This window comes from Pipistrellus kuhlii, unplaced genomic scaffold (assembly GCF_014108245.1).
Source record: "Pipistrellus kuhlii isolate mPipKuh1 unplaced genomic scaffold, mPipKuh1.p scaffold_m20_p_9, whole genome shotgun sequence".
Classification (NCBI taxonomy): domain Eukaryota; kingdom Metazoa; phylum Chordata; class Mammalia; order Chiroptera; family Vespertilionidae; genus Pipistrellus; species Pipistrellus kuhlii.
In genome coordinates, this window is record NW_023425595.1 from 10211914 (window position 1) to 10229078 (window position 17165).

Here is a 17165-nt window from a genome sequence, read left to right on the forward strand (position 1 = left end):
AAGAGGAACCATAATGCTTATTTCATTTTAGCTGTTCTGGTAAAGACTTCATCAGTCATCAGACAAACATAAATTAAGATATATTCTACATCAATGACTGGTGTAAACTCTTCAAAACATCAATGTCATCCAAGGCAAAGTAAGGTTAAAAAAAGAGCTTCAGATTAAAGGAGACTGAAGAGGTATGACAGTGCAATACAATATGTGGTCCTAGGTTGAGGGTGAAGACAGCTACAGAATGGAAAGAGTGTGTTATTCAAGAAAATCAGTGACAACTGGCACAGTTAAATATGAGCAGCACATCAGATAACAATTACTACATTTAGATTTAATTCACAAAATTAAATTTGTTATATTTCCTTAATTCAATAATTGTATTGAGGTTATGTAAGAAGATGTCCCTTAGGAGATGCACCTGAAGTATTCATTCACTGAGTCATGATGTTTACAACTTACTCTCAAAAGGATCAGCAGAGGGCCCATGCAAAATGGCACAGGAACTCAATGCCTTTAAGGGAAATTTTGTCTAAAATTAGAAGATTCACACGGAAGGCCAACTTACTGGAAATGCCTCAGGATTGGAGGCATTTAATGCTAACAGGTAATCCTCAAGGAGGTGAAGCTAATTTTGTCCTTAAGCATAATTTCCCCATAAGTTCGTAGAGAGCACTTATCCAATATTAAAAATAAGGTAAAAATTACATAAGTCAAGCATAATATATTTGTAAAATCTGATTAAATTGACAAGGTTGCCTCCTACGAAGACTGCCTACTTCAATGCTCACCCTTTCGGTAATTGTGGCGGTAGACGTGGAAGGCGTAGAGAAGCTCATAGTAATTGTGAGTCATGAGGTCCACAGCTCTGGCACGTGATTCGATGATTCCCACAACCTAAGGAAGGGGAAGCAATCAGACATCAGAGTGAGCAGTCATCGGGACAGCCAACACAGTTACCATCAGTCCTCAGTGGGCACGTAAATTACCTCGTTATGCAGATTCACATAGGGAAACTCTACAAGATCCTGTAGCTGTGAGCGTTCACAAAGAACCACCACCAGCTGCCGTAAACAATCTAACTGCCTAGAAGGAAAGAAAGGCAGACACGGGTAAACTGTCTTCGTGGGTTAAACAGGTTTGGTAAACTACCTTCTTAAAAAAGAGCAAGACTGATTACCTGCTGGAATCGGGAATTTGGGTTAAGGCTTCATATGCTTGGCTATTGTGACCCAAATCCAAATGATGTTTGAAAATGCATGTCCTTAAAGTAGCCTACATATCAAATACAGGGCAAAAAAAGAGTATTAGAAATCAAAACATCACATTCATGACAAATCTCAAGAGAAATAACTAGACAATAGTTATTAATAGTTCTTACCTGACTCTTCCAGTCATCACCTGCTTCAGTTACTGCTGATGTAGCCAACTGAATAACGAGTTCAGGCAAACCAACAACGTCCAGTAGGCGCAAAACCTAAGGAGGAATAAAAGAAACTTGTTTTAAAGTTAATATGCATTTTAAATTGAAACATGACTTTAACTCCATTAGACAACTGGGTAATATAAAGATTAAATCAAAGGTGCTGAGAAAATGAGGATTATTTGGTCAATATTTGAGATTTTCCTTTAGATTCTACTGTTAAATAATAGGCTTGCTATAAAATCATAAGCAAAAGTTAAATATAGCATTGCAAGTTAATTCTTTGAGTTATCAGCCAAACGAATATAAAATAATAAAGATTCTAATGATGACTGAGTTAATAAAATGATATCATTTAAGTTAAAAACATTGATCAAATTTAATTAAAAACGTTTCTTCAATTTCTCTCAGCAAACTTTCTTTACCTGAAAATTTAGGGAATGATTACATTTTTATCTTATTTTTCTCCAAAAATACCAAGGTAATATATTTCAAATAAATTTCTACACAGGGTAGTAAAAAAAGAGCCAAACCATGACATAAGATACCTTATCATAATACTGTAACCTGGGATTGGAAACAATCTCTCCATCCTCTGACCGGATCAAGCGATCCAAGAATTCCTCTTTGCCCACTTCAGATGCTGCCTGACAGAAACATTCCAGAGCCTGGAGAAAGAAAAGAATACGAAGTTATAATGGGTTGTTCCAGTTCTAGGTACCCATTTGCTAAAGTTTGGCTAAACAAAGCAAAAAAAGAAACAAAATTATTTAAGGCTACTGACTACATTCATAATTTCTGCCACTCTAAACTCTATCTGATGAATTATTTAATACCTTTTATTTCACTCTTCTACTGAAATGCTATTAAAAAGTAAACTTTAAATAAGATTATTGATAAATATATAATAAAGGAACTTTAGCAACATGTTAACATTTGTAGAATTTGAGTGGTAAGTATATGACTGTTTATTATAAAAGTCTTTAAACTTTTTTTTATATGCTTGAGAATTTAGATAGTACGATGTCAGGGGGAAAAAATAGAAATGTAAACTACCATACTGGGAAAAGCAGCTGAATTCAAAAAAAGATATAATGAAAACAATGTAATTGAGAAATACACTTTATTTATCAAAATGCATCCCTAAAAAACACCTGTATGGGCTGTTTTCTTATTCATATTTTCTTGTGTCCCAACTAATCTGCAAAGCACCCAAGGATGAATATCCTCCACAGGTATATCATGCCCCTCACTGGCAACTTGGAGGAATCTATTCCTCCCACTCCCTCCAAACTAGTTAGATGGAAACTAAGTGTCCGCCTTGCACTAAAGCTTGTTCATCACTTAAATGCAATCTTACCTTCTGTCCCTCTCCTGTAACCAGGTAACACCTTCCCAGCATAAACCGACAGGAACCAACATTGACTTGACACCAGGGATGCAGCAGATGAATATAGTCCTTAAAGGCAGAAAAGGTGCTTCTGATTAAGAAAATAAATATCATTTCCCAGTTCTTCACCGAGGGAGAGAAGATGCAGTCAATCAACACACATATTTCCTGGTATCTCTGAAGAGTAGAACCTAATTCTGTAAACCGATTCTTAGGTTAGGCTATTAGATACTTTAAGAAAGCCAACAGAACTCCAATAACATAAATACACACACCTTCTTAAATCTTAGCGATTTCCCAACTTTTGTTATTTTCTGGTTCAATGACTAGATCCCAGTAAAAGATTTATTAAAGAGAATGGAATATTTGTTTTACCTAATACAGAGAAAAAAAAGGATTCTAGAAAAAATTATGTTAGGAATGATACTGTCAACAGGCAAGAAGAGAAAATCTGGAGTATGTTTTGGTGTAGCGGAGTATAAATTATTATGGTTCTTATTATCAGCCCAATTAAAATGCAGGTAACATTTACAAAGAAAAATGTTCCAGAAATCCCATTCTTTACAAGGATAATTAAATCTGAAATATTCAATAGTACTCACTTGCAATTGTACATATTGACAGCTTCCCATCAAACATTCTAGAAAGAGGCAACTGGGATTGCTAGGCCATCTAGTTATTGGTTAAGGAGATTTTTTTTTCTTTTTTGGACAAACTTAAACATACACTGGGCAATCAGACTCCATAAAATGGCTTAAAAAAAAAAAAAAAAAGGTAAAGAGAGGTTGGCAGAGCACATGTTCTTTCCATATAACCATATAACTTTAATATTAGACAAATGTAATGAAAAGGTTATATACAAGGAACCTTGTCACAGAACTCAATTAACTATGGGCTAAAGGATGTATTTCAACCTTGTGTGATCATTTCTAACTCTAGCTGATAAATTGTACAAGCACCCAATATAGTGCCTATATAGAACCATTTAATAAATATCTGATAAATGAATGTATAATGCTTTAAAAGAGATCTAGGTATGAAATTTGTTCACACCAATAAAATCTGGCTTAATTCCTATGTAAAAAGCAAACCAAAATAAAATAAAAATTGGGACCATATCTGAAAGTAGGTATTATCATCTCTTGCTGGGGGAATAAGCACCCAACCTCATTAAAAATCTTCATTACAGCCCAACCAGGTGCTTCAGTTAGTTGGAGCATCATCCTGTACAGCAAAATGGTTTAGGGTTTGATTCCTAGTCAGGACATTTACCCAGGATATGGATATATCTGCAGACCAAATGTGTACAGGAGGCAACTGATCAATAATTTTCTCACATCAATCTCTATATATAAAAGCCCAGTGACTTTTATGGCAGAACCACCAGAACGACCAGTTGCTATGATGTGCAATGACCACCAGGGGGCAGATGCTAAATCAGGAGCTGTCCCCTCGTGGTCAGTATGCTCTCACAGTGGGAGTGCCACTCATCCAGAACCCGGACTCCCTGCTGGCAGTTGGCAAGTGCAGTGGTGGTGGCAGGAGCCTCTCTCTCCTCCACAACAGCACTAAGGAACTGCGAGCCAAGCACTAAGGAGAGGGAGCAGGCGGGTGGTTAGGAGTGAGGGGTGCTAGACTGCAAGAGGGCACAGGCCAGGCTGAGGGACACTCCCCTCACCTGCACGAATTTCGCGTATTGGGCCTCTAGTATATATATAAAAAGTCTGTGGCCCTAACGCTGTAAAGACCCAAGTCCAATGCAGGTGGGCGGGGCAGTGAGCAGGAGAGGTGTGCAAGGTTGGGTGGAGCTGTGTGATTTTGTGTGCTACGCTCCTAGTTTTTAAATAAAAGGATACAAGAGCTGCAATAAATAACTGGTAATTGCAGTAATCATCTCAGGCCAATTTAACCCAGTCTGGCTAAGAGGTGCCTTTGGTTGAGAGAAGAGATGAGATATAATATCTTTTCTTGCAACTTCTTGGAAGAACAATTCCACAATTGACTGAGGGCTAGAAACTTAAAAATAAAAAGTAATAATGAGCAACTTATGATACAGTATCAATTTTTAATGAAGAGAGTCTACCAATTCATTTTATGCCCTATAACAAAGAACATTTATTATTTAAAAATATAAAATGTAACATTAATATTATCAATGGCAATATAAATAAAAGCAATTTGTAAACTGTGAAGTATTATACAAAAGCAATAAAAAAGCCACTTAAATTAACATTGTAGTCATTTCTTTTCACTGGTCTCACTAAACCTATGTATGTTCCCTAGAATGTTTATAATAAATGCAGTTCCAATATTCCAAACAACACAAAATAAATTCTTCAGAATAGTTCTCAAGCATGAGAGGGGTTCCTTTTGAATATTTACTCATTAAGACATATTATAAAAGCTACCATGAACTTAGGAAATGTAAAAAAAGAAAAAGATTTTGAGTTAATCACTGGAATATCAATATACAATGAGAGAGCAGCAGTCTGTCTATACATGCATTTTATGCCTGATCTGGGACTATGGTTTCCACAAGACCCCTTGCCACAACTAGAGGACTCAGCTTGCTTGTACCCTCTCAAAGTGAAAGCAGGGCCTAGTCAAACTTGCTAAAGCAAAGGTGGCAAAAGACCACTTTAAATGCTAAATTTAAAATCAAATGCTTATCAGTCCAGTCCTTACCAAACTTATTTGCCACTGAAGCACTTGAGTCAGTTAGTTCCAGTACAGACAAGTGTTGAAGATTAGACTCCCTGTGAGGAAAGGGGGGGAAAACAGCTTAGTAAATTCTATGTATAATACAACTTCCACAGGTTATCCTATCAAGAATGCTGACAATGTAATTAGCAAACTGCGCCTGAAACCTCCATTGAAAGCATGAAAATATCTGGAAAACATGTCACAGTTTAGACACTTGCTCCTGATACACCCAGTGATTCTGCAATGAGACGCCTCAGCAGAAATTGACATCATGAAAAACCTTACTTTGCTAGAGAAAATGGGGTGGTGTATCTTTCAGAAAATGTGAATCTTGTACTTGGATTTTCTTTTTCCTAGGGGTTATAAAGAATCTCAGCCTCCCTTTAAGAATTAGCACAATCTTTCTGTGTGTGGCCTAACTTCCTCTCTGACCTTATCTTATTATTTTGCTTTCAATAGAATTTATCTTTACATTATATACATACACATAAAATATATAATCATAAATATATATTTACTATTTGGGCTTTTTGTTGTTAATCCTCATCCAAGGATAATTTTCCACTTATTTTTTAAAAAGAGTGGAAGGGAGGAGAGAGAGTGAGAGATAAGAGAGGGAGGGAGAGAGGAAAAGAAGGAGGGGGAGAGAGAGAGAGAAAAATTGAAGTGAGACACACATCAATTGGTTGCCTCTTGCATGTGCCCCAACCAGGACCAGGGAAAGAGCCTGTAACCGAGGTATGTGCCCTTGATCGTAATCAAACCCAGGACCCTTCAGTTTGAGGGCTGATGTGCTATTGACTGAGCCAAACTAGCTAGGGCTATTTTCATTCTTGTAAGTAACCTTCAATTTTTAGAAAATGAAGCATCTAAAAGCTCTCTGGCCCTGGCTGGTTGGCTCAGTTGGTTAGATTATTGTCCAGTGCACCAAAGGATTGCAAGTTCAATCCCAGGTCAGGGCACATACAAGAAGCAACCAATGAATGCATAAATAAGTGGAACAAATAAATATTTTTTTCCTTTCTCTCTGAAATCAATAAATAAGAAATTAAAAGCTATCTGAATTTTAAAGGCAAAATACTTTACAGCACAATGTTTACAAATTTCTTCTTAAAGGTAGTGAAAAAATAATTGAACTCACAGTGTGTCAACTGGAACATCAGTTGCCAAGCATTGACATCCCCACTTAATGAGGCGATAAGATAAGAGTAGGGGAGCCGTTCGATGGAGTAAGTCTTGCTGAGCCTGAAAAAGCTGACCGGCTCCCAAAATCACCTGTCCATGAAGGGTAGGGGGTGGGGTAAGATAGTGAACAGCAATTAGTAATGATAACTTTTAAGGTTCAGGTGGAGGTAAAATATAATTAAAACAGTTACAAAGAGCATACAGAAAGTAACATTTAGCCCTGACCAGTTTGGCTCAGTCGATAGAGCGGCCTGTGGACTGAAAGGTCCCAAGTTCAATTCCGGTCAAAAGCATGTCCCTTGGTTGTGGGCACATCCACAGTAGGGGGTGTACAGGAGGCAGCTGATCTATGTTTTCTCTCTTTGATGTTTCTAACTCTTTATCCCTCTCCCTTCTTCTCTCTAAAGAATCAAATAAAATATATTTAAAAAATAAATTTAAACAAAGTAACATTTACACACAAATGAAAGCAACATTATATTTTGGGGTGGCAGATGGCAAAAATATCTACCCAAACACTTAACAATATAAAAATAATAAAGAATAGCTCACCAACTCATGGGAGATGATGGCAAAAAAACAAAACAATAACAAAAAGCTTAACTTTCATTAAATCTGTGGGTTGAGAATTCAAGAGGAGAATCAGGGAAATCTAAGACCTTTGTTATGTTTCTGGTCTTGGGTAAAAATAGGTATGATCATTAGAGAAAAATTTGGCAATTCAACCAAAATTTGGCAATGCAATAAAAATGTATTTAGCCTGCCGAAACCGGTTTGGCTCAGTGGTAGAGCGTTGGTCTGCAGACTGAAAGGTCCCAGGTTCGATTCCGGTCAAGGGCATGTACATTGGTTGCGGGTACATCCCCAGTAGGGGGTGTGCAAGAGGCAGCTGGTCGATAGTTTCTCTCTCATCGATGTTTCTAGCTCTCTATCTCTCTCCCTTCCTCTCTGTAAAAAGTCAATAAAATATACTTTAAAAAAAAAATGTATATAGCCTATGACCAATCAATTCTAGTTCTTACATTTTTTCCTAGAGATATAATTAAAGGTCTACAGAAAGTTACAGCTATAAGAAAACATTGGCAACAATGTAGATAGCTACAAATGGGATTGGTTGAATAAATTAAAATTGTTACTAGATAATCCTATATAATAAAAGGCTATTATGCAAATCGACAAAACGGTGGAATGAGCAGTCGCTATATGCGCACTGACCACCAGGGGGGCGCCTCTCAGCCAGAAGCGGGGCCTATGACTGGCGATTGCAGAGGCAGTGGTGGGAGCCTCTTCCGCTTCTGTGGGAGCACTAAGTATGTCTGACTTCCAAGTAGGGAGCAAGCCTAAGCTGGCAGTCGGACATCTCCCAAAGGCACCTGGACTGCGAGAGGATGCAGGCCGGGCTGAGGAACCCCTCCCTTGCGTGCACAAATTTCATGCACTGGACCTCTAGTTAAAAATAATAAACCAAGAGACAGATATAGAGAAAGTAAAGCAACAGGCAGACTGTCAAATAACAGTGGGGAGGGGAGGAAGATCTGGAGGAGATAATAGATCAACCGAAGGACTTGTATACATGCATATAAGTACAACCAATGGACACAAAACTCTGGGGAGGGAGGGGATGTGTGGGAGGGAGGGAGGGGGGCAAAAAAAATTAATAAAATATGTAAAAATAAATAAAAAAATAATATGATAGAATATTTAATAATGTGAAAATGCTGATGAAATCTGTAAGTAGAAGAATAAAAACTACCAGATTATAAAAAAATAACAGGTAGCATATTCTAATTTTATAAATAAAACAAAAAAATAATTTGCATAGAAAAAGAGTACACCAAAATGTAAATTGTAGTCATCATTGAGTAGAAGGTTACACATGAATCTTTATTTTCTTTTTGTTTACTAGAAAAGGCTTCCATATAAAGGCTCTATAATGAACATCTATTACTTCTGTGTTTATGAAAAACCAACAGAGTTTACAATTTAAAAAAAAAATACCACAAAAAAAACAACAAAAAAAACACAAAAAAATCAAAGCCCCAGAGAAATGGGAAAATCTATAATGATCAGAAAGAACTTAATAAGACCTGCCTTAAGTGACAGACAGAGTCTCTTTCTCCTTGGTGGTCCTAAACAAGTCATCTTCCTAAATGTTTTTCCTCATTTTTACCCAAAACTCTACCACTAGCAATGTATTTGAGTTAATAAATTCTGATTTAAAAAGTGTTAATACTTCTGAAAACACAAGGCCTTTTAATTCTTTACACATTAACATGAATTAGTTAAATCAGACTGCTTCCTGTCAGGCTCATTATAAATGACTGAAGGAGAAACTCTTAATACTGTGCGTGCTTAGGGAAAATCCTGTACTGTAGAAAGAGAAGTTTTTTCTTCTCTTCCTCTCTCCTCCCACTAAATGGAACCCAGTCATCACATCCAAAATTGTACTAATACTACTCAATTTTGGGATAGCCAACCTGAGAAAACTTCCTAGATTGTGCATACAAAGGGAAATGGCAAAACAATGTGCTCCTGTATTTTCTTGATCTGTGATTTTAGATTCCTATGCTTACTCATTCCTAATGCAGCAACTATTTATAGAGGTATACCAAGGCCAAGCATGGGAGAGCAGAGAATAAAGACAAAGTCTGTGTGCTCATAGAGCTGACATACTGCCACGTTCCTGTAGGTCTACAATAGGCTTCAGCGTTTAGATTTTATAAGTTTTCTCTCAAATAGTACTTACTGCATCTCCTAGCCTCATTAATAGTTGTTGTAAGATCAAAAGGTCTCGGCAGATGAGGAAGCGAGTTGTGGCAATTTTATGCACACCTCTGCACATGATATACCCTGCTGTGCTACTACCATAGAGCTGGGAAAGATTCATTCGAACATTCAAAGGCTGAGCTGTAATTAAAAAAAAAAAAAAAAAAAAAAAAAAAAAGCAGTTAAAATCATTTTCTTCTCTAAGTCAAAAAGGCACATTTGCTCTTTTGTCATTACCTGGATCGAATCCCTTTTCCATTTCCACCTCTGTTTCATAATCCATTTCTCGTATAAGAAGCCCAATAGCATGGATTGGGTTCTTAATCTCTTGCAGTTTACTACAAATATCCTCCATCACATTTTCTCTAGAAGAACAATTAGAAAACTTCTATTACTATCAAGGACACAGAAGATAAACTCAGCGAAAATCCTGAAAACTTGAATGTGCTAAAAAATAGGAAATCCAGCCGAAACCGGTTTAGCTCAATGGACAGAGCGTCGGCTTGGGGACTGAAGGGACCCAGGTTCGATTCCGGTCAAGGGCATGTACCTTGGTTGCGGGCATATCCCCAGTAGGGGGTGTGCAAGAGGCAGCTGATCGATGACTCTCGCTAATCGATGTTTCTAGCTCTCTCTCTCCCTTCCTCTCTGTACAAAATCAATAAAAAAAAAAAAAAAAAAAAAGGAAATCCAGCAACACAGTAAAGGAAAGGAGATAATCATTCTGGCACACAAGATACTTTTACTCCATGAAGCAAATTTTCCCTCATTTTTTCCACAAATGACAGACAATATGAGTGTGGGAAGAATATTGAACAGTGAACAGTTTAAGCCACTACTTTTACGTACTTGAATGTACATTAGAAACCTGACTTTGATGCTAAAAATTGCTAAATTTCCATTAGGAAGTGCACTTTACCCTAAATTCTCCTTACACGTCAATAGTGATCAAATCTTCCAGAATCTGTTCTGCAGCCTTTTCTGGAGACTGTAGGTTGAAACAACTCATCTCCATCATTACTGACATATCCATAGTCACAGACTCTCCAATCATCCGAAGGCATTTTATAAGACATATGACATCCCGAGCAACATCCACATCTATTAATAAAGAGAAAGTTAACATTCATGTCTCACACCAATGAAGAGCTACTGAATAATATTATATGAAAACTAAAGGTCCGATGCATGGAATTTGTGCAAAGGGATCGGCTCCCACCCACTGCAGCCTTGGCCTCTGCAGCCCTAGCTTTGTTTGGTCTAAATTAGCATATTATGCTTTTATGATATAGGATATTAATAACTAAACACCAAGAATTTATCTGAGGTCTAGAGTTGTTTAGGACTTTTCAGTTTTCCTTAAAATATTTATAATGTGGTAAAATGACCAGGCAATGTCACAGTGGCTATCGAAACAAAGTATAGGGTTCATGCAGGAAAGGGATTAAGTATAGACATAACATTACTATTACCATCGGATATGGTCGTCTCATCCTCAGTCAAAAGGTTCTCATCAGGCAGGAGGTACAAATGATCCACTAAGGAGGAAGGCATAAGGAAAGACAGGTACCCCTGGAAATACAAACCCAGTGAACATTAATTTCAGTCAATGTTTAAAGGCAGAAAATAATTAAGACCTGAATCTTATCATGAGGAAGCAACCACACAAATCCAAATTGAGGGACACTATAACATAACATGCAAGATCTTGGATTGGAATTCTAGATCAAGAAAAAAACTCATGAGCACAACTAGTAAAATCTGGAACTGTATAATGTATATATATATTATATATTTTTTCTTCTTGATGTCTGTAGCCAAATTTATCCCTGAGGCCCAGGAGAGGGAATCAGGGCCCATGCGCCACAGTGTTTTTGTGGCAGCCTTCTGGGCCAGTGCTTGTCATGGTGGGGCAGGCACCGAATTTGACAAGGCTGCAGAAACTGTATAATATTTCATCAATATCAACTTGCCTGATTTTTAACTTGCGCTGTGGTTTTGAAAGAATACCTTTGACCTTAGATATATGCTAAATTACGTACAGATTATGGGGCATGAAGTCTTCAACTAACTCTCAGGTGGAGCAGAAAAAAAAAATTATAGGAGGAAAAAAAGCAAATGGACGTTAACAAATGGTGAATCTGGGTGAGGGTATACGGTTCTGTGTGCTATCCTTATAATTTTTATATTAAGTTTGAAATCACTTCGTTTATATAAAAGGAAAATACAATAAAATGCAAAGGAGTACAAACAATGCAGAAGACTATCTAAATACAAATGAAATATAATTCTTTTTTTTTGAGGGGGGAGTGAGCAGGGAGTCCTAAAAGCCAACTGCAACATACAGCAGACTAACATTCTGCGACTCACTGACTGTCTAAAGGAGTTCTTCTCTAAGCCTCAGTGCCCTTACTTTTTTCAGTAGGCACACCATGTTTGTGTGTGGATTCAAATGGAGGGCAAGTGGATGAGAGAGGGCTTCTTGATACTGAAGACAGCAGGCATAGAACTTGCACCAGAATTCCTGTTGTAAATTTCGAAACTGCTCCTGGGAAAATTCATATTCTGTTACACTTCCTTGGAGCTGGCAAAGAAAAAAAAAAGAAAGAAACTTTTAATACCATTAGGGATCTTTCTCCCCCCAAACATAACTGTCTAATTATTTTACTAAGCTATAGCCAAATGAATAATCCTTATGGTTTATATGTCATAGTCTATGTGTGCGTAAATATATATATATATATATATATATATATATATATATATATATATATATTTCTCCAATTAAAAGATTTAAACATTTATACTTCCTACTAACAAGGTTTAGTGAACAATTTGAACAGTTCCTCAGTACCAATCTGCCCATATCAATATGGAAGAACAGATTTACGTTTTCTTTACCCAGTCCTCACCTCACTTTCAACAGCTAAAGTAACTTCTTTCTTTAGTTCACTCCAGGAAAGATCTAAATTCCTCTCAGTTCCTCGACAGAAAATCTAAAGTTAAAAGAGACACATGAGAGAGTTATATAATACCTAAAGCTGAGTGAAAAATGCTCTAGTTTAGAAGGCATTGAGGCAATTTATGACAACACACTGAGACTAGACATGACCGGAATATACATTTATTCCTAACATTGTGCAAATAATTTCCGTAACTGAAATCAAGTAAGTTTAGGGTAGTTTATCAGAATAAACTATAGAAATCCATGATTCTGAAAGAGTTATTATAGAGCACATTTGGATCATTACAAAAAGCAAAAGGAAGGAGAACGGCTATTGCTCAGTTGGAAGACATAAGGTGATACTGAATATACACACCGTGAGACGGTATCACACAAAGCTAAGCTAGAGCAGTGACGGGGGTGGCGCACTATTGGGAATGATTCTCATAGAGGAACACATCTGATAAATGCCTCACTGATTATTTAGCACCTCCGTGTGCAAGAGACATTGTGAGAAATAGTATCATACACTTGATTATTGTTAACAAGAAAAAGTGCCAATGAAATGAAAGGAAGAGGAGAAAGTGACCATATCATTCAGAAGTTTTATCAGAGAAAACAGAAACATAGGGTAGCCAGATATTAAAAATGTACCTGGGCCTTATCTGGTTTGAGTCAGTGGACAGAGCGTTGGCCTGCAGACCAAAGGCTCGAGGTTCAATTCCAGGCAATGGCACATGCCCGGATTGCAGGCTCCTTCCTGGCCCGGGCCTTGGTTAGGGCTTGTGCAGGAGGCAACCAATCGATGTGTATCTCTCACATCAATGCTTCTCTCTGTCTTTCCCTCTCTCTAAAAAGCAATGGAAAAAATATCCTCTTGTGAGGATTAAAAACAAACAAACAAAAAAATGTACTGGAAGAAAAGTCAAGGGTCTGGAATATTATTTGTTTTTCCATTGTTTGTTTGTTTGTTTTTAAACCAATTGAGAGAAAGTTAAAGAACTGGCATATTTATTCTGGAGAAAAAGAACATGGAAAAATTCTTAAAATATCTGAAGGCTGCTTTATAGGAGAGACAAGTTCTATGATGTATAAAAGGAAGAAGCCACTAAAAGGATAGAGACTAAATCTGACCCAACACCGGGAAAAACTTTTAAATGACACAGTTCGTGCGCAATCACTAACACAAAGGCCAGCGAACAAGTTGCCACTGGGAGGCAGAGGCAACCAGAAGCCTAGGAGCCGTCCTTCGGAGAAGCCCCGCTTCTGCTGTGGGTGGGAGGTCAGATCAGGAGATTCTAAGGGGCCTTTCCATCCTCTGAGTGATATTCTATCTTAAATTCGCAAAGTATGGCAATTTAAGGAAGCCTAAGTTACTGTAGAGTCCTTCTGTAAAATTTTAAGCATCTCTTAAACCATGTGATTTTGAAGTTTAGATTTTAGATTGAACCTGAACCAAGTCAGACCTTGACTGTACTCACAAAAGGGTAAAAACAGAGTACCACCAAAACCAACCAAGAAAATATTTCATTTATTTTTAACTATGTTTTCATTGGTAAATATTTTAAATTTCTTTCAACTATAGAGATTATGTGTAATGTGGTATGGTTATCCTATCTAATAAAGAGGGGATGTACAAATTGACCATCAAGCTGTAACAAGATGGCTGCTCCCACAAGTGGAGGTAGGAGCCTTAACAAGCAATCAGCAGGGACCTGAGGCTGTCCTCCCAGCCAGGCGGGGCTTGAGGGGGGACCTCAGGGGACTTCAAGGTGTGCCCCCAGCCTGGTCCAGGGGACCTCAGGCTGCACCCCTCGCTCTGGCACTGGGCCAGGCAACCTGAGACCACGTCCCCCACCCGACGGGGCTTGATGGTGGTGGGGCCGGCCAGGTCTGGATCTAGCCCAATGCGGGTGGGGCCAGCCATGTCTGGGTCTCGTGAATTTTGAGACACATGTGGGTGGGCAGGGACTTGACTCTGGTTCCCGTGGTGCACCCCAGACTCTGACAGAAGAAAGATTTTCAAATACATTTTACTAATTTTCTTTCATCTCTGACACTTCTATTACAGAGAAAGGGCAAATAGCAATATTAAAATATTTCCTCTAATGAATTCTAGTATTTTCATAATAGGGCAGGCACTGACATGCTTAATTAGTCACTGGAAAAGTACCTCATCTTACTCCCTGCTGGAGTCTCACCTAATGGAAAGACCATTTTTAAGTTTATAATAGCATTTACAAACCCTTTAAAAGTTATAATAGCATTTACAAACACATTTATAAATAGTACTTAAACACACTCAGTGTTTATAGTATGTGTAAAACAACAAAATTAATAGCAGTCATTAATTATACAATAGTAATAAAACAGATAAACTTCAATAAACATTAAATATTTTCTTACTGACCTGTAAAGCTTTACATAAAGCTGCATTTATGAACCGTCCTGGTGTAAACAGACTCTGTAAATACATCTCCTGTTAGAACATAAAAACAAGAATTAATAGCATTCTAGAAAGTTAAAAATTGGAAAAACTGAAGAATTTAACACATTTGCATCAGAGCTGAGTTTCTATTATAGGAAAATGGAAATCTGGCCCTTGGACATTTGAGCAGTGACAGGTAGTAAGCAGCAGCTCTATATTGGCCCCTGAAAGTGAGCGCTGTGGGGTCTGAATCAACGAGAAGCATTATTCTGGAAACAGTGTGCTCCTCATGAGCCGCCATTGGGTGCCCCTGGAGAACAGTCTATCAAACGCCCAACTTAAAACAAAGAGGCAAATCTCACTTACTGGTGATATGCACTAGTAAGAACAATTAAACTGGTTTCTAGACTACCCACAAAGTACTCATTTTATGGCTTACATATTATAGAAGACCCCTCACAAGAATTGGAGTTATATGTAAAAAACAAACACAAAACTGTAATAAGATAAGTGGGGAAACAACGTAGTGAGAATAAAATGGAAAATCTCACACTACCTAATTACTGTGACCCAATTTCATAAGCCAGCCTTGCCAGAATAATAAGCCTGGCTGACCTTCTTTCAAGTGCTTTCCTTGTACTGGGGTTCTGGGGATGATAAAATGGCCATAATCAGCATCTGATTTTGACATTGAGACAAAAGTCAAGTGCCAATAAACTCTTGGGATTAAAAACATGGCAATATTCAATTTCAGATATTTAAAGTGGGCTTTCCAATCCCAAAATAGTTTCAGAACCATAGCCCATAATCTTTAAAATCTCACTTTTTTACTAAGGCATCAACTGAAAGCTTTTTCTACCCTTTATCCCAAGAGTGTCCCTGAAAAACAGGTAGACTGGTCTGTTTGCTCCCTAATGCATTACCTTTTAAAGTTATCTTCTTCATAGCTTATACCTCTATCAGCATTTATCTTATTTCAAGCTTATATGCATGTACCGTCCTGGTGTAAACAGTGATTTATGCCTGCAGAGAATCCATTTCCCCTTCTTTTACTAACAAATCCCTTTTCTCTCTCTAGGGAACCATTCTTCTACTATCTGTACTCAACTTACTTCAACCACCTTCCACAATAGCAAGGCCCAGGTTGGACATGTTTCTCATGTCAAGCCAGAATAGTCTTTCTTCTTATCAAAACCACTGTGTCAGGAATTACTAGATGACCCAAGCCAGGCCAGTGAGCATCTATTCCAGGAAGAGAAGTGCTCTCTTCCCTCTGGGGTTGCTTGGCTTACAGAATGCACAGGCTCAGGCAGGGAGCTTGCCTGAGAATAAACCCAACAAAGAGGAAAGCAAAATAGAGACAAAGCAGAGATCAAGCCTTGATGGCATTGTTCCAACCATGGCTGAAGCCACATTACAAGCCAATGCATTCTCCTTTTACACCTAGTCAGTCAGTTTGAGGTGGGTTTCCTTCACCTGCAGCTACAAGAGTTCTGATATAACTGGGTTCTTCTGAAACTAATAATCAGGGTAAACCATCCCCTTACATAATACGCTAGCATAGCTTACTCTGGGGTCTTGATCATCTCTGATAATGATCTCTTCATCTGGCAGAGGCTGCATAAAAACTGGATTCCACTGACCTGCAACATTACTACAGAGAAAAAAAGTCCCATCAGTCTACAGAATAATCCTATGTAATAAAAGAGTGATATGCAAATTGACCCTAAGGCAGAATGACTGAAAATGACCCATCGCTATGATGCATACTGACCACCAAGGGCAGATGCTCAACTTAGGAGCTGGCTGCCCCCTGGTGGGCAGTGCGCTCCCACAGGGGGAGCGCCGCTCAACCAGAAGCTGGGCTGATGGTTGCAAGTGTAGCTGTGGTGGCAGGAGCCTCCCCCATCTCCTTCACAGTGCTGAGGATGTCCGACTGAAGTGTCCCAGATTGTGAGAAGGTGCAGGCTGGGCTGAGGGGACCACCCCCCAACCCCAACACATCCCTTTCCTCTCTGTAAAAAATCAATAAAACATATTAAAAATTTTACCAGATTTATGTTAGAAATCCTCAATATTGGTACATTAAAGTGCATTATAATACTCATAAAACACTAGGTTTGTTATATATTAGAGTTCATTATCTTTTTTTTGGCGGGGGGAGGGGGGGAAGGATTTCCTGTTTTAAAAATGTTTGAGAAGCACTGTATTTGTGTAATCTATTTCCACATGATGAGGAAACTGAGATTCCCAAAGAGACTTCAGTGTCTTTTGGAAGTGGTAGGTATCAGAAACAGTCTTTGCTTAGAAGCAAAAAATACCCTCCCTCCCA

General features: G+C 38.1%; 1 protein-coding gene and 1 non-coding gene across 5 annotated transcripts in view; both read right to left on the reverse strand.

The window, feature by feature from the left end:
- The window catches only part of NUP160 (nucleoporin 160), a 37933-nt gene that overhangs the window by 11749 nt on the left and 9019 nt on the right, over window positions 1-17165 (reverse strand). For all 4 annotated transcript variants that reach the window (XM_036427107.2, XM_045577572.1, XM_036427108.1 and 1 more), the window contains 18 exons: window positions 16403-16487; window positions 14816-14884; window positions 12374-12457; window positions 11875-12045; window positions 10934-11033; window positions 10397-10562; window positions 9699-9826; window positions 9442-9602; window positions 6652-6785; window positions 5493-5563; window positions 4664-4823; window positions 3410-3479; window positions 2778-2876; window positions 1966-2085; window positions 1376-1471; window positions 1175-1269; window positions 984-1080; window positions 786-891 (listed from right to left, as the gene is read on the reverse strand). In XM_036427107.2, coding sequence (XP_036283000.1) covers window positions 786-891; window positions 984-1080; window positions 1175-1269; window positions 1376-1471; window positions 1966-2085; window positions 2778-2876; window positions 3410-3479; window positions 4664-4823; window positions 5493-5563; window positions 6652-6785; window positions 9442-9602; window positions 9699-9826; window positions 10397-10562; window positions 10934-11033; window positions 11875-12045; window positions 12374-12457; window positions 14816-14884; window positions 16403-16487 — 2012 coding nt within the window. The remainder of the gene's footprint in view (window positions 1-785; window positions 892-983; window positions 1081-1174; window positions 1270-1375; window positions 1472-1965; window positions 2086-2777; window positions 2877-3409; window positions 3480-4663; window positions 4824-5492; window positions 5564-6651; window positions 6786-9441; window positions 9603-9698; window positions 9827-10396; window positions 10563-10933; window positions 11034-11874; window positions 12046-12373; window positions 12458-14815; window positions 14885-16402; window positions 16488-17165) is intronic.
- LOC118713831 lies at window positions 11267-11400 on the reverse strand. Its single transcript, XR_004986394.1, has one exon. It is a non-coding gene; the product is annotated as a small nucleolar RNA SNORA5 (small nucleolar RNA).